The sequence below is a fragment of the Pteropus medius genome, unplaced genomic scaffold (genome assembly GCF_902729225.1).
Source record: "Pteropus medius unplaced genomic scaffold, Ma_sr-lr_union100, whole genome shotgun sequence".
NCBI classification, from domain to species: Eukaryota; Metazoa; Chordata; class Mammalia; order Chiroptera; family Pteropodidae; genus Pteropus; species Pteropus medius.
In genome coordinates this window covers 41,372,396-41,390,996 of record NW_024344378.1, presented here as the reverse complement: position 1 = coordinate 41,390,996, position 18,601 = coordinate 41,372,396, and the positions used below count along the sequence as shown (strand labels likewise).

The 18,601-nt window shown below is 33.9% G+C and overlaps 1 protein-coding gene across 1 annotated transcript in view; it reads left to right on the top strand.

Moving 5' to 3' along the window:
- CTNNA3 (catenin alpha 3) overlaps positions 1–18,601 on the top strand; it is a 1,416,183-nt gene that overhangs the window by 1,260,870 nt on the left and 136,712 nt on the right. The window contains exon 15 of the mRNA XM_039871928.1: positions 2,830–2,922. Coding sequence (XP_039727862.1) covers positions 2,830–2,922 — 93 coding nt within the window. The remainder of the gene's footprint in view (positions 1–2,829; positions 2,923–18,601) is intronic.

Genomic DNA, 18,601 nt, shown 5'->3' with positions numbered 1-18,601 from the left:
AAAAACAAGATGTTTTTCAAAGCATACAATGTAGGGTAGCCCGTCCTTCCTCTCACATTTGAAAAAAATACTTGCTTTTTCTATTATTATTTCTCTTCCGTCCTGAAGGAGTTAATGTATCATCCTAAAGCTCCTTTTTCATTTTTAGTTTGCTTAATTTAAACCATAATATTGAATATTTAACTTTTCACTTTTCAACTCCAGCCAACCATTTGCCTTACAGAATATAAAATGCTGCCAGCAAGTGTTTTGAACACCCCCTCATTGATTTTGTTCATGAAAATAAGAGGTCAGTTGTGGTGGCTTAGCAAGAAAATTATTTGTCCTGCGCTAAAGACAAAAGCACAGAAGTATGTGGGCGTAAATGGTAGGCTTATCTCTTTCTGCAGTATCACTAATAAAAATGGTACGTGTGACTTCTGACAGCGGCAGTTGTTCTTAGTTTCTGTTAAGTCACTTAATTTGAGGGTTGAATAACATTGAAATCAATGACAAAGTTATATGTCACTACATGATAGAGTATAACCCAGAGAATAAACAAGACACGTTTGTAAGAAACAAATCACAGTAGGGGCACCAGAGAGCTTTCAGTTGCAAAATAAGACTCAAGGAAGGGAATTTGATCAACTAAATGTATTTAGATATTACAGGGGCTGGTGATGAATTAAGGATGGAAGTTGCAAAGATATTTCTCAAGAAAATGGTGAAAAGAATACACAAAAGTGGCTAATAATAAAATATGTGATTGTGTAGAAGTTTCTTGGTGGTGAACTCATGTTATTAACACCTAAGAAGAGATTAAATTGCTCTGTGATCTTAATGCTTATAGATCCAACAACGAAAGATTGCATATAGAGATCAACATATAGATAACAATTATTCAGCATATTAAATGCTTTGGTAAAAGGAGACCATTAATATCTTATAAAAGTAAGTTAAATAAATGCAAACAGATGGTGATGCTTAGTGTAAGTGTTAGAGAACCAAGAAAGTTTTGATTAAAGATTCATAAGGTGAGAAAGAATCTGAGGCCATTAGTGTTTATGAAATTGGTAGTTTTTCTCCACAATGCGGACTAATCATTGTGTTCCCATCTCTGTAGAAGGAAAGCTCTTCACAACTCTGAGAATAAACAAAGCGCCTGTGTGCAATGCAAGGTTTAAGAGAAATCAAAACTTGTCTAAGGTGGCAGATCCTGCCTCATTCTAAGTTTTTAACAGTTATGTGTGTATAAGAGATTATCCACTTTGCTTTTGGTTGTTTTTATGAAAACTAAATGTTTGTGTTCTTGATTTCTCACCAGGGCTTTGTAGCAAAGAAATCATAGCTTGAAGTTGAGACTGTGTAAACTAAAGCAAATATTAAGTTAATTATTGTTAAGTACTTATCCTTGCTTTTGTAATAATGACTGATGTCTTTAAATTATTGCCCCAGTGAGACAAAGGGTATAAAAACCTTGAACTAAGAAGAACAAGATAAAACAAATAAATTTTATTTTGAAATACAGAAGATGAAAGCATAGTAAAGGTACAGTTAGAACAGATGTTTGTGTTGCTATTGATGTGTTTTGCTTATCCAACTATCTTTTTGACTATCACTGATAATTTTGCTTCATCAATTTATAAGCATGTATGTGCTAGATTGCAGTGATATGGCAGTAAGCAGAGAAGATCTAATCCTTATCTCACAAACTGGACAGTTTACTAAACAATGGTACAATAAAGTATGATCAGCATTATGATATTGAAAGTAAAGAAATCAGGAAATGCTTCGCAGAGGAACCCAATCCAGTTTAGGGGATTCCTGAGCAAGACACCTTTGAACAACAGATATTTAAGCTGAAATGAAAAAAAAGGAATGGAAGTAGGTCAATTCTTTAGAATAAACACTGAAGCTCATATTAAATTATTTATTACTTAAGTTACTGTTAAATTATTTATTATTTCTGTTACTAAAAAATTTAATTTCTTAATAATTTTGGTGGCATTTGATGTTATATGGCTTTAATGATAATTATTTCATTCACCTATAAATACCTTGGTTTGAAAGAACCATATACTGGTTAGCCAAATGCTACTCACTGAGAGAAAAACTCCCTTCTGATCATTTTTTCTTTTTCTTTCCAAATTTATCAGGTTATAACTTGTATACCATAAATTTCAATACTTTAAAAGTGTAAAATTCAGTATTTTTCGTATATTCACAGGTTTGTGTGACCATTCTAACTCCAGAACATTGTTCTCAGCCCAAGGAGAAACCACGTGCACATAATGGTCACTGCTCCCCCACTCCCCACTCCTTCCTTTAGGGACCGCTAATCAAATATCTGTCTCTACAGATTTGCCTAGTCTAGGCATTTCATGCAAATGGAATTATACGATACGTGGTTCTTCGTGATTGACTTCTTTCACTAAATATGATATGTCCAAAGTTTACCCATGTTGCAGCATGTATCAGTCTTGCCTTCCTTTTTATGGCCAAATCATATCTCACTGTATAAATTTACTATGTTTTATTTATCTTTTTATCAGTAAATATATATTTGAGTTATAAATCATATCTCACTGTATAAATTTACTATGTTTTGTTTATCTTTTTATCAGTAAATATATATTTGAGTTGTTTCCACTTTTTGGCTATTATAACTGGTGCTGCTGTGAACACTTGTTTACAAGTTTTTATGTGGACATGTGTTTTCATTTCTCTTGGGTATATACCTAGGTGTGGAATTGCTGGATCATATTTATCTCTATACTTGCTTTTTGTGGTACTGACAGACTGTTTTCCAGTTTGTGTGCCCACCAGCAATGATTTGCTTTCTTTTTGTAGACCCCAGAAGAACTGGAGGATGTTTCTGACCTGGAAGAGGATCATGAGGTCCACAGTCACACCAGCATTCAGACTGAAGGCAAAACTGACAGGGTATGTCACTGCCCTCAGGGGAGAGCTGTTAATCTGTCCTCTTCTGGTCCATGCAGGCAGCCTCTCACAGTGGGGACTACTGGATCTGGTGCTGGTTTCTGAAAGCACAGAGAGGAGAGTCTCTGAATTCAGCATGAGGGGAATTGTTTCCTATATTCTGAGAGCTCACAGGGAGACCATTTCTGGTCAGGTAGTGAATCACCTTATAAGCACTTTTGATCTTTATAGCAGTCATGGGAATATCAAAGTGAAATGTGTACATTTTTGTTTAGAGTAGAAAAGAGAAACCAAATAGTTGTAAGGAAAACGTTATAGGGAGAGAACAAATAAACCTCTGAAGCAGTATGCCTCTACTTTTCTTTCTTTCTGCAATGCCCTCCTCTGCCCCTACCCTCAACATATACATTTCCACTCTGCCCCCACCACTCACACACACACTCTCCAAAGCTGTTTATCAGTTTCTCAAATACTCTGAGATACCGTACTTCACTTTACTTATACCTGATGCACGGGGAACTGTTAAAGTTTGGTTTTCTAGATACTGAGAGCTTGCAACTGCAGACTGAACTATAAAACTTGGGTCTGAAATCACAGTTCCCCAATGATCCAGTTCATTTAGAATGCCTCTGGGCGACAGTCTAGTGACAAGATAGATCTCTGACAATTAAATTTACTGGGAGTGGCACAGAGGCTAAGACTATCTGGGAACACATCTAATGAGCCACTTCCTTGCTGTATTAATTAGGAAACTTACTTAGACTTTCTCTGCTTTAGTTCTCTTATTTGTAAAGTGAAGATACTAATAGTACTCTCTGTATGAGGATTATTGTGGGAATTAACTGAGTTACCTAATAGAGCACTTAACACAGTGCCTAGACCACAATAAGTTCTCAATAATCTTTTATTATTATTTTTAGAAGTAGTAGTAGCAATAGTATAATTATCATCATTATCATTATTATTATTTAGTTAAATTTAGTGACATAGAATTTGGAGACAGATGGGAAAAGATAAATTTAAGAAAGTTACATGTTTTCAAATCTTCGGATTATCTAAAACTTGAATATTCAGTCATGGCACTTTCGTTTTATCAGAAATGTTGCTTTCCTTGGTTTTCCATTTCTTGCTGATTATTTGGATTATTTATCAGTCCTCTAGAAGCCAGTTCATGTTGGGAATTGTTTGGGGGATCACAGCATCTGGAGATAGTTTCTTTCAAATCTCGTAGGCCTCCTTGGTAAGATATCAAACCTTATAAATGGTCATAAAATTGGAAATAAATTTTGCTAATGGTAGACTGCTCATGCTTTCAGTGATGTGAGCAAGCGATTCACGTAGGTTGCAGCTGAGCTACTAGAAGTGGTGGGTAGGTATTAGGGCTTACAAAGTAACTGATAGGAGGAAATTTTGTTAAAACAAAGGCAACTTTTAGAATGAGGGGGTTAGGATAAACATACCTAGGTTTTCATTCAGGTTTGTCACATGTAGACAATGAAGCCTTGGTTAAGACCCTTCAAACTTAGAAAGTTTAAATTTCTTCATCTGAAAAATGAGAATAGTATTATACCTTCTCACAGCACCACTGGCATCTTCAAAGAAGATAATGCATATGAAAGTGTTCTATAAACTTTAAAATTATATGCTAAGTATATTAGCTTCTTATTACTACTATTTGTATTTGTACTTTTGTCTTGGATGGAATTACAGGCCAGCTAGATGACCAGCTGACCATAGTAGGTTATGAAGTTGATAATCTTCATGGTCCTGGCTCTTAAGAATCTTTCAGAGAAGCCACTGCTTCTAAACTTGTGGATATCACCCTGAAACTGCTCTGAATCCTAGATTCGTGTTCCACTCTGCATGGTTCCCCGATGATCCATTTCATTTGAAATGCCCCTGGGTGACAGCCTTACCACTGTCTAGTGACAAGATAGATCCTTGACCATCAAATTTCCTGGGAGCAACATTGTATTCAACCTGGTGACTGTCAGCTTTTATAAATCTCCCCTGCATAAATTCCAAATAGCTTGGTTTTTATTCACCTCCTGCCCTGAGGCTTCCCTGCAATTGCTATGTGGAATCCCTCAGGAAGCTGCTCAGATATTCTAATACTTACACAAGCTTGTGTGAGGCACTAACACCCCACAGAGCAATCCTTAACCAATACTCTTTTACTCCTTAGATGGATCATTTGAAGTTTATTTTCCATAGGTCCTTGAGTTTCTCAGCGGGATCAAGCCCCAATTCTTACGGCATTGGCAGGCTTTATAATATATCTTGGATTGGCCTCCTTTCTTTTCTGATGTATTCTTCCCAGGCTCCCAGTTCTGTTCCCTGAGATCTATTCTCAAAATAAACTACCTTCTTTTTCTTTTTTGCTGGGAGAGGGGGGTGGGAAAACAAAATATAGTTACTTTACATATACTATTTCTTTAATTTTCACATTAACTCTGCTATAATGATATTATTATTACAGTTTTACTAATAACATCACTGAGGCTCAGATTTATATAATTTACCTAGTAAGTGGATTATTCTTTCAGACTAAGAACCTTGGTGGTTACCACATGTCAATTCACTTAGGTCATAGGGTAAGTAGAATGAATCTTTTACTAAAAAGCAAACAAATAACCATCATCACGACAAACCTGATGTCATTTATGGAATGTAAGAGAACAGAATAAAGGACAACACAGTGGTCTGAAAAAGGGAGGAAGGGTACATATTTAAATTTAAAGAGTAATTATTGTACAGTATGGACAATTTAATTCCAATTACATCCTCTTATTGAATATCTATCTTGTGAGTTTACTAGAACAGATTTCACTCTCATACCTGAGATGGCTCACCAAGGAGGAAACTCAAATATATCACTCATTCAAATCACCTGACTACAGGCAAGATTATGATTAGTCAGGTATTATATCCCCGATATTCTATATTTGTTATAACTACATCTCTGTGCTTGAAATATATTCATATGTTTAGTCTTGTAACTATTTGAGACTTTATATCTGTATTCTATCTGCTTTCTTGAATTCTATATTCATTGGACTGAGTGTACCTTTTGACACATTCCCCAGGTACAATCAATTTGACAAGATACCATAAGATTTTGAAGTGGAATCCATTGAGAATCCTTTGAATATTCATGCCATGGTCAATGAGGAATTCCCAGTCACTGCTGAAGACAAGTGGCTGGGTTCCTTTGTGTTCACTGCTATTACTATGGCTTTTGGTTCTCATATTATGCAGACTCTGCTATTTCAAACATGTACTAGAAGCAATTTCAGGAGCTGTTTAGTAATAGAGTGACAGTTATTTATTATCATTTTACTTTCTGTATTTCATTTCCAGTAGCTTTGGCTCAACATCATCTGTTACTGCTGTCGACAGTGTAAAATGCCACTGGGCATTGTGAAGGTCTATAACCAACAAATAATGAGTTCATGGTCAATGAGACTGAAATACTAAAAGACCAATAGTGCATGCCTTATGAAGTGGCAGAGGAACAGAAGTAGAAATTAATGACTGTCTTAATTATTAAACACAAATACTTACTGGCTCGATACAGTGGTTATAGCCAGTGATCAGGCGTTCCACTGTGATGCAATACAGGAGTGTGAGTTCGCTATAGATTTAGAGAATATTCTTCAAAGAGCTCCTTGTTTATTCTGTTCATGCTCTTAGCAAGGGTAAATCTTGAAAACGTAAATTTGAAAGAGACGTAAAATAGACTCCTATTAAAATAATCAAAGTCCTAAACTTATTGATAAGATTTTTTGGTAAATCCTAAAAGTTTCCTAAAAGATTGTACTAAATACATGCAAAATCATATTTTCTATTTAAACAGAGCAGAGCCAGTTATCATTTAACACTTTATAGTTTACAGAATATTTCTAAATTGGTGCCTTATTTAAACAAAGCCCTGAAAGTTTTTTTTTTTTTTCTTGATTTTACTAATTGAGGAATTATACTAAAAAAATTTCAGTAGTTTATATAAGTCATGTAGACTGTGACCAAGTCTCAGGTCTTCTAGCATCAACCACACTTTTTCCAGTGTAGCACACTTGTGAGCTTAGGTAGAATGTCATCATCCCTTAAGATCTCTTTACCCTACTCTCTTGTTACAGTTAGTATTATGGTTGATATTATAATTCCTCTATGAGAAAGATGACTCATAAAACTAAAGACCATAAACCTTAGTATCAGATCTGTTTAAGCCTCACAAATTTCTAAGTGTCCCAATACTATAATCTTCCATCAATGACAAAATCAGTCTGTAGGTTGCCATTTGAAAATTGTATAGTAGTGCCCAGACCCTGACAATCTCCCTGGAAGATCACTTCTCCTTGATCAAGTGGAATAACAGTCAAGTAGAGTCTTATAGCACAGGACCTTGTAGGACAATAACCCGAAGTCTTCAAGCAGAATCCAGAAGACATGGGCAGTAGTTACTCCTTAGTCAGTCTCTTGTCACATTTGTCCTTGTGATATTTCATTATGGGGAGCATGCTAATTTCTAGAAATTTTCTCTGGTTTATTGTCTGCAATGAGGGCAGCGATAGCAATAGAGACTTAGGAAATTGCTAACATGTCAGCAGGGTGGCAGCTAAAAGTATGTTCCATAAGCCTACCCTGGGGACGACTATGGATTTAGAAAGACTCTTAATACAATGGATTAAAAGAGTTTTGTGAGTGAAATGAGTGAGTAAGTGACTCATTTTGTTTTTCTATCATTGCTATATAGAGTAGAAGTTAAGAGTATGGACTTAGGAGTCACATAGACCTTGGTCAAACTGTGGGTTCCACAAATTAGTGTCCATAGGACTCTTGAAAAGTTAGTTTATATTTTTAACTTTAGGTTTTCTCATCTGCAAAATTGTGATGATAATGATTGTATCTATTTTATAGGTGTTTTTGAAGATTAAACTAGATATATGAAAAACTCTTGAGAAGTTAGTTTATATTTTTAACTTTAGGTTTTCTCATCTGCAAAATTGTGATAATAATGATTGTATCTATTTTATAGGTGTTTTTGAAGATTAAACTAGATATATGAAAATTTTGGTTTACTTCCTGGCACATAGGAAATACTCAATAAATTTTGATTTTGGTAAAATTGAATGTCATGATAAGTGTAGGCTTGTGTGTGCTGGTGTTTTACTTTGACTTCCTTTTGAAAAGCTCGAGGAGCTTTTTCAATACAAGTCTGTTAGTCTTCTGAAATGTGATTACTTTAGTTGCCTGGTTTTGTGGTGCTAAACATTTTTGACATCCTGGACATTCTATTAGCAAAAGTCTTTCGAGGTTGTTTTTTCCTAAGGAGGGGGACTTATTAGAAACTGCTTTCAGAGATTAAAGGGAAGATGGCATTAATGTGATTCTTAATGACACTGGCACTTTTATGTGTACATATAGTCACATAAATAATGTAGAACTGAAATAATAATCACAAAAAACAAGTCTTGATAGTGAGATAAAACAAAGATTGACCCATAATTTTCAAGGTTTTATTTTCTTTATTATTGAAAGCCTAGCCCTGCACTGGGAGTTTTTCTTCTTTGTGGAATTTTGGTAGCTTGATGATTCATTGGTTTCTGTCTGTCTCAGAATCCTCAGTTACATTCATTAAGTTATACAGGGCTTAATTTCCTAGTTTTATGATACATGCTTATAAAAAAAAAAGAAAAGAAAAGAAAAAACAAGTCATTTTGATATTTATCACATACACGTTGGAGACAATTTTGCAGGTCATCATTTAAAATCATCCTTTTTTTATCTAACCCGTTCATGAAAGACATCTGTTCTAATAACTCTTCCCTCTTCCTATGTAGCTTGAAAGCTAATAAGTCCTAAAAACTAACTAAAAAATTTTGTTCTGGCTTGCACAATTTAAACTTTGCTTATAGTATCTTGCAGATGAAGAGTGAAAAAATAATTCATTTTAGTACTAAGTCCATATTTTTATTTAAAGGTATTTGAAGCTGAAGTCTCTAATTGCTGAAATTTAGTTGAATAGATTATAATATTAAAAAAAAACTTAAAAGTTTATAATTCCAACTATAGTTACATTTTTGTATGATAACGTTATGTCATCTTTTAAACGATACATTATTTATCATATTTACCGATGATCCAAAATTAAAGAAATTGTAACATGTTGTCTTTATTTATATGACGACTAAAATTTGTCATATCTTTAAATTATATTCATTTAAGAGCAAATAGTTTGTAAACTTCCTCCGCTTTAAAGAATATTTTGAGGCCATTGAATCTATATAAGCTCTATAAATAGAAGTAAATTAGGACAGAAATAAGAACAGTTGCCTAGGTTACTGAGCACAACCTCAAAACGTCAACAGCAGCAAATGAAGTGGAACATATCAAATCTTAAAATACTGGAGATGATTCTTCATGATAAAAAAAATACAAAAACACACTCTATTAATGTTGGTGATGGGGGAGCTTCTTCATTGCTGCTTTTTAGCATGCAGTCAGCTGAAAACATACTAAGGAAGGGTGGTTTGTTTTAAAAATTGGCAGCATGTTAACAGGTTCCATTTATTATTAGAATACACCCTTGATGATTCAAATTTATACTGAATTACCCTACAAATATAGAAAGACATGATCTCATTACCTTCTTCATGATATAATTTGGTTTAGGTTACTGCGAAGAACACAGCTCAGTAAACCTGGGTAAAATTACATTATTCGATGGCACTACACTAGGCAGGGCATCCTTTCATCATTGGTTTCTGTATTTTTGGTTTTGTGTGTAGCAGTAACTCTGTTTTACTATCTTTCTGGATGTTCTTTGTCAGTGCTTCATGGTTGGTTTCCTCTTTGTCTACTTCTCAAGTATTAGAGTTCAATAGAATTCTGATCTAAACCCTATATCCTTTAATTCTTTATACTTTTCCTATATATTTTCATACAGCCATAAGACTTCAAAAATTATATAAGCAAATCTGGTCTCCTGAACCCTGGCTCCATATATTGACAGGCTTGTAAGTTTCCTCTCCTCAGATGACTCACAGACACCTATGGCACTCACTTTTTCAAAGCCTAAATGCATCATCTTAAAACCACAGATCTATATTTCTTCTGGCACTTCTATACATTCAGTTGCACAAATCTGAAACCAAGAATAATTTTTGAGTGCTTCCCACTGCTAATTTTACAACATATTCTGTTTTACAATCTTCTAAAGGTTTTCTGAACTTGTCTATTTTTTTCACCACTTCCACTATTACTACTGTCAAAGAAAAATTGCCCTGGACAAAGTTAAACAGAAAAGGAAAACTTTATTCAAGGCTATTAATTTTTAATAATAATACTAAATAATTAAAAAGAAAGAGAGAGACCAGAGCTCAGTCTATGTTCAGCTCTGCTAAAGCAAAGGACAGAAGCTTTTTCAGAGATGGGGTATAGGGGATCATAGGCCATCTGTGTTTGCTAATTAGCTTTACCTAAAGGAGATAAACTTTGTCTGTCTTTACGACTAGGGATAATTTTACAATTTGGAGCAAAGTGCCCTCTAAAGTTGGGCTTGCACTCTCTCACAGAGATAGGAGAGCTAGGGGCTCTATCTTCTTTGATGATTATTTCAAAGGGATGACTCCTGGTCCTTGGGAAAGATGACAAGAAGCATTTAGACATATTTATCTCTTAAGGGGCAAAGAAAGAATTTACAATTATAAGTTATGTCAAGTACACACTTCTAGAAAAGGGATATTGGGGCCTAGAGTCAGGAAGAAGCCTGTCTAAAGTTTAGTCAAGTTGAGCAGAAATGGAGAGGTTGAAATTTGCTGGCTAAGCATGTATGATGATGTGTGAGTAAACTGAATTTGCTGAAGAATTAGATATCGAGTATGAGAGAGAGGAAGTCATCGAGGACAACTCAAGGTTTTTGGCTTGAGGAATGGGAATGTGGATTTGCCATTTATATTGACATGATATAAATGTCATGAGGGAAACTGAATTAAATAGATTGGAGATCTATTTGAGGCAGATCAAAAATTAATTTTAGATGTATCTAAAAAGTCTATTAGACAACCAAATGAGGATGTCAGGTAGGCAGATTTGAAATTTACAAACTAGACTGGAAGCTATCTTACATTCATAGCTTTATATTACAATTTTCTGAGGTTCTAAATTTATAGATTCTAGGCCCAATATCCCTTTTCTTGAAGTGTGTACTTGACATAACTTATAATTGTAAATTCTTTCTTTACCTCTTTAAGAGATAAACATGTTTAAATGCTTCTTGTCAGTTTTATAAGCTAAGACTATCATACATTATGTGGTAACCACTTTTTTCTTCAAAGAAATTGATGTTTCCCTCTACTTTCAGACCTCATCCTCCCCAAATCTTTTTTTCTGACACACTTGCTCATTTAATTATCCCCTTTTTGGGAAGGCCACTACTAACTACCCTCCTTAAAGATGCAACTCCATTCCCAACCCCCAGATAAACCTCTTCCCCTCTCTCCTTTATTTTTCTCCATAGTACTTCCTTTCACTGTCTGACATATTAGATGTTTACTTGTTTGTTTATCTACTGTATAGTAAAAATAATGAAGGCAATAATTTTAATCTTTTTTCCCCATTCTGTAGTCTCTATACTTAAAAACAGTGCTGGGCACATAGTAAATATGTTATAAATATTTATTGAATGAGTAAATGAATGTGATATTGACTGCCCATAGATATGCTTTGGGAAAAGGAATATATGCAGAAAATTTTGTATCAGGAGAGTTCTTTAAGATCCAGCATTTGTATCCAATCAATATATAATTTGTATACAAAATAAATAGGATAATTCTTATTTAAGATCCAGCATTTGTATCCAATCAATATATAATTTGTATACAAAATAAATAGGATAATTCTTATTTTTCAAATAGTATCTTAATAAATAATGACACATATGTTAGTTACTGGAAAAATTTTCTGAGGCTAAGTTGTTTAGGTTAATCATTTGCCTTTTTGAGTTTGAGGAGTTTGTGATAGGTATCTGGCTACCAAGTGCTGGCCTTTTGCCTATTCTCTGAATTGTCATTGAAAAAGTACTATTTATTTTAATTCTGAAATTTTAACCTATACATTAAATAGTTTTGAATTATTAATTCCTAGTGAAATATGAAATATGTGCTTCTTCTTTTCCTATTAAAGACAATGTATGTGAAGTAATAGTTAAGGTAGTAAAAGAAAATACTCAAAAGAAAATCTTGCTTTAAATAATCTCCCGATATTCTAAAAATTATCTTTGCACACTAAAAGTACCACAATCTAAATCTAGGCATTTTCACTGCATATTTTTAATCAGTGAATGATTATTAACTGACGTTTATTTTTTAGAATTATGAACACATATTTCTCATAATGAGCTGTACATGTTGTGACACTATATGTATCTAAGACTTTGTTAAAATCCTGTGTGAATATGAATGGACAGAGAACGTAGACATTTCTCTCAATGTGGAGTCATCGGCTCTATAAACCTCATGCACTTGTAAAAACCAGAGCTCTTTAGAAATGTCATCCCAGACATGTCTACTCCTTTCTGATTCTAAGATAATTAAACAAACAAACAAACAAACAAACAAACAAAAAAACGTGCACAATTTCTGGAGCCAGGCTCCCAAGTCAGTCCTGACTCTGCCACTTATAGCTGTTGACGTTCTGCAAGTTACTTAACTTCTCTATGTCTCAGTTTGCTTGTTTTTAAACTGTCGCTACTCACATCAAAGGGTTGTTGTGAAGCTTATGGGTTAATATTTGTAAGAAATGATTCACAGTTAAGTGGTCAGACTTAATTGACCATCATCCTGATGATCATCACCACCAACACCACTATCATTGTCTTCATCAGTGGCATTTGTTGAATGGATTCACATTTATGACATCTCTGCTAAGTATGCAGGTTGGAAACATTCACCCTCTTGATTAGTCCTCTTCAAATTTTCCAGAACAGATTGTTAAGAGAGCCAGTCTGATTGGCCATCCTGAATAAATTTCCTCCGATGACCAAAGTGCTTTGCAAGGGGTCTGATCATGAGTTTCTGGTTAATTTGTGGTTGAGTGGTCCTTGAGTCAGGTGCCTGCCCTGGTCTAGTTTTAAGCTGCAGCTGAAAATAAAAGGAACTCTATGTTGTTTCCTTGGATAGAAGGTTATAAGAGCAATATCAGGTTATAAGGAAATATTGGGTATGTTGGATGTTCAGACAAACACACAAAATAGAGTATCACAGAAAATCAATGCCAGACTGTTGCCAGGTATGGTTAAGAGTCATCTCAACTCAAGAAATGCTTAGGAGGCACTTGCTTGGATAATTCATGGTCCTGGTCACTTGGAGCTTGAAATCTAAGATGTAACAATTGAAATGTGTACAAGGAATATGTAGTTAGCAGAATAGAAATGTGAAAATATCATTTGGCTAATAAAATATTCACCTTTCACACTAATAAAGGCAAGCACATTTTTGAGTAGGTTCTAAAAGTCTATGACTTAAAAATACATAGCAATTCTCTGTCCTGGCTGTGTAGACATGATGAGACACTAAACATATTCCTCATCAGTCCAAGGAATTTTTATGTAAAGTGTAAACTAGGCATTTCTGAAGCAACAATTTAGAAGGTTTTGAGCTCTCTGTGCTCCAACTGTCAACAGCCCATCTTTGAAATAAAAAGTGACAGAGCTACTTTAGTTTTCTCTCCTCTCTCTTAGGCTTAACTACAGATAAGAGGTCCAAATCCTTCTACAAGCAAAGTCCTGATTGCAGGAGAGAGTAGAAAACCTAGGTAGCAACATAGTGCTTTATGGTTTTAATGACTTAAAAGTTAGAACTTTAAAGGCAGAAAAATTCTCTAAAATTAGCAGTAAGACATATTTACCCTTTACTGGCTTTCTGATGGACCTTTAAAATTTTAGATATTACTAAAATCGAAGTTAATAATGCCAATTTTTTATTTCCTTCAATGTCTTATTGTACTAAAATAGTGTGTATTCCTCTTTCATAGATATGCACTTTTGAATAAGCACATCTCTTTTTAAGAAGAATTAGTATACCTGAAATTAGACAAATGTGACTCTTAGGCAACCAGTATCATAGAGTTGGTACCTGAAATTTACTTTTAGGGAAGTTGGAATAAGTACAGCCTTCCACGGAGGAGTCAATGTGACAAGAAAATATCCTCCTGGTTTAAAAATATTTTTCAAATTTATTTTCAAATTATGCCCTTTATCTGTAAAATATATAAAAATGCCATAGGCATATCACAGTTGTCTGCTCTGACAATACCGTCAAAAACAAACGTAATGATTATTTACTTAATTCTTAATATGTATTAGATATTTTAAGTTTATTAAATATTCTTCAAAACCACCCTTTGAGGCAAATATTACTACCCTCGCTTCAGATTATAAAAAAAAGAGATAGAGAGAAGTTATGTAAGTACCCAATAATATACTGTGCGAAGCGACAGACCAGAGGCTGAACCCAGGTGTGCCTGCATCAAGGACCTGCCTGTGCTCTTGCTCTTCCCACTGCACAACACAGCCACCCTTCCTGCAGTCCAGCTCTAGATGGAACAGTTTGAATAAAACCTGTCTCTATACTCCTGACAAAAAAATTCTAGATTTATGGGAAACTAGAACTGAAGTGAACTTTTGCCCTCAAAATCTCATTCAAAATGGCAGAATCTATATTTTGAAATTGAGCTGTATAGAAGCAGAATCAAAGCTATTATATACCTGGGCCCACATCCATTTGCTTGCAACTGTATAGCCATGAGTGTAGTGTTAAATTAGTGTAGTTCTGTGAAATGATGAAATTAGGAACTACTGTTGCTAAAACTTCTTAAAAGTATATAAATGGTGTGATGAGGAAAAGGGATTTTATTTGCAAAGTATAGTTTGTGAAAATATGCAGGATCCCCTTGGTTCTGTTTGCTTTTGTTTTTATAAGGTGTGCCTAGAGGTAAACAAAAGAGCCCTGGCTTTAGAGTCTCTATTTCTGAGGTGAATCTTGGCTCATTTTCTTAGTTTCTATATGTACTGGTACATATAGCCTTGGTTATTTATTATTTCTCTGAGATTCTGATTCTTTATATTTCGATTCAGATAATATCTACCTTGAGGTATTATAATTGGAAAGAATGTATAAAATGATCCAGTGTAGTGAAAGAAACAGAATTGGTAAGTTTTATTAAACTATAGTGTTTGTAAAATTCAATAATGACAGATCATAAGAGAGTCATGTGTTATGCAGTGAATTAAGTATGAACCCTCCAAGTCAAGGTGAACCAGAGCAGGTTAAAGAAAAAACACAGTTTATGCCTTAAATTTGAAGGGATGAAATAAATAGGCACAAAGAATGGTGATAAAATGAATGGGAATGAAAGGAAGGAGGCAAGGAAGGAAGGAAGGAAGGAAGGAAGGAAGGAAGGAAGAAGGAAGGAAGGAAGGAAGGAAGGAAAGGATGGAAGAGGAAAAAGAAATTATCTTGGGGTAGGGAGAGCCTTTTGTTTACCAAGAGGTATGCAGTGATCTGAAGAATATCACTAACACAATCTGTACTAGAAAAAATGAATAAATATAAATATTATTTTTGTGATCTTGGAATGATAAAAGACTTTCTGATTATGATACCAAAGACAGAAAAACAAAGGAAAAAGGAGGTAAACTTTACTCTTGAGAACACAAAAGAAAAGAAACTAAAACAAAACACAAAATCAACCCTGAAAAATTGTTAAATGACAAATATCAATTTGGGGAGATAATAAATTTTTATAAGAAATAACTTTCATATAGAAAAAAAAGATTATCATTAATTAGTAAGAGAAAGTGGCCCTACCTTCCCCACTCCCTATCCCTCACCACCAATAGAAAAATGAACATAGGACCTGACAAGATGTTTAAAAGGAATACATGCACATTTATAATGACCACATAAATAGTTGTTCCATCTCACCAAAGATTAAAGATATGCAAAGAAAAACAGCAATGAAACACTGTCCTTATCATATTTGCAAAAATAATAGGAAAAAAGATATCCATTGTCAGAAAGAATATTTTGGAAAACGAGCACTTATGCACTCTTTGTGGGGATATTAATTAGGGTAAACTTTCTGAACATATATTGGAAATTATGCATTGAAAGCCTTTATAAAAGTGCTTTCTCTTTATTGAAATACTTTGTATTATTAAGATGTTAAAATAATATGAAATAACAGAAAGATATATATGGCGTGATTCCATTTTTATAATATAATTTGTAGAAATAATTAATATACATGTAGTCAAGAATAGCCACTAAAATATCACTTTCAAAATCTTTGATGTATAAAACTGTATTTTATAAATACATAAGCACTATGTATTATAGTACTGAGACAAAAAGAAGTCCATCGTACTATTTAAAGCTTATGCGTAATTTTATGCACCCATATTGTCCAATTAAATTTTTAAAAATACCTATACTTTTACTAACTAGAGAAAACTATGGTTATGAGTATATTCCATTTGCCTAATCTTTAAGAAGTTATATTAATAAAAGTATATACACTTTTACTGAATAATTAGGCATGCGTTTTAAAGCCTGGTGTAAGAAGACATTTCTGTTTTCTATCTTTTGATGGAGGCTACTGATTCTCAGCTGAAACTGGTGAAATATCCTCTTCCTTCCAATAATAAAGAGCAGTACCTTCTGATCAACTACAATGTGTTGAAGTGCAGATACAAACTAAGTATTAAGCAAATGAGATCAATGTCAAAGTGTTAGAACTGCAGTTTAATGACCAATTTTTTAGTCTGGTCCTAATTGGTAGAGTAGAATGCCACCATTTCAGTTCTATTGCTAAATTATTATTAAGAATGATTGAAAACAAAATATAAGTAAAAGGACAAACGAGCCCAGCAGATATCACTGGCTCCACAATTTGACCAGCACATCAAGATTAGTAGGAGCCAATGTCCACAGACAGTTGGCCAGAACATTAGCGGAAGGCAGGGCTTCTCAATTACTCCATGATTGACATTTTTAGTTGGATCATATTTTGTTGTGGGGAGCTGGCCTGTGCATTGTACAATGTTTACCAGCATCTCTGGCCTCTATCCAGTTTTGATGTGGTAGCACCCTCTCCCCATTTGTGACAACCAAAAATGTCCCAAGAGATTGACAAATGTCAATGAGGTGGGACTTACAAGGTAGGATAAAGGTAAAACCAACCATAATACCAGCCATTCCTGGGAAAGTTTGTGTTTTTTGATTATTTTTTTCCTAATTATTTTATGCTAAAATAACTTTTTATATAAAATGATAGCAAGGGTTTTTTTTGTGATAAAGTTTTTTTCTCTCTGTCACCTTTTGTTTATTGTTTTGAATATGTGTGTGTATGCATGTGTGTGTGTGTGTGTGTGTTTTATGGCCTTACTTGATGAAATAGAATCATTTGTGACTTATGATTTTACCTACTTTTTAAAAAATTTTACAGATTTGTGCATACCCATACTTGAGTACCTTTGCAAAAAACATTGTAGCTCATCTTTTACTTTGAAAATGTTTCTAATTACTATAGATTTTGTTTGTTTGCAAGCTGTTTGTATTGAGGCTGCAGTCGAAATGGTATATATCTTTCTAAGAGGTTCTTAAAACACCCTAGAGTTTTAGCTTTGAAAGCTTAACTCATTGAGGCTTTAATTTTATTATCTGTTTGTGCTCATCTATAGGCACAGCTTCATCTATATCCTGTCTCAGTGCTAAGTTAGACTCATGTGTCAGATGCTACTTCTTGAGCAGAGAATCTCATTTCTAGTTCTTGAATGGAATTTTACTTGGAAAAGCCTTGTATGCTACTAAGTGCTCTTCTAATCCAGATGTTTTCCTCTCCAAATTCACATTCAGAAGACAAGAAAAATTATGTTTTGTATATTTAATTTTGGTGTGTGCTCTGACCATATGGATTTACGTTATACACATTTACTATATCCTTAGTGCTGCTGATGTGGGATAGGTGTTTCTGCTAAACCTGTGTTTTCCTTTTCATAGCAGCAAAGGAGTTTTACTTGTTTCAAATCTCAGGCAGCAGTTGTACCAGATTTTAGTTTAAATACCCACGTAAAATAATTTTTTTGAAACTACACTAAGAAAAAAGGAATTGAATTACCTGCATTGCGTATAGAGAGGAGTCCTTTAACTGAGATCTGACAGTGTAATACAGAAAGTAGATATGTCAAGCCTTGTAGTATTTGTTTAGAAAATTATAAATACTAAAATGTAATTATATGCATAAATATAAAAATGAACTAGCTATTTTTAGCACTTAAACTTACCTTCTTTAGTAACTGAATTGTTAGAAAACACCAACATTGTGACTCTCTGAGAATACTCTTTCATAGTCTCTTTGCTTTTTCCCCCCACCAATCATAAAGTTTAAAAAAAAAATAAACAAGAAATGCAAACAATAATGTTATAAGTAAGAAAGCAAATTATTTAAAATACTACATTATTATTACACAGACAAGCTGTAATCTATTACAGGTGCATTTAAACTGTACTTGAGAATTGCTGTGATCCAAGTGATTGGATGGCAAATGATTAAGTTATACCAACAGACACCAATTCTCAGTTTCTTACATGGAAAATTCATGCTGAGACTAAAATGACCTGCT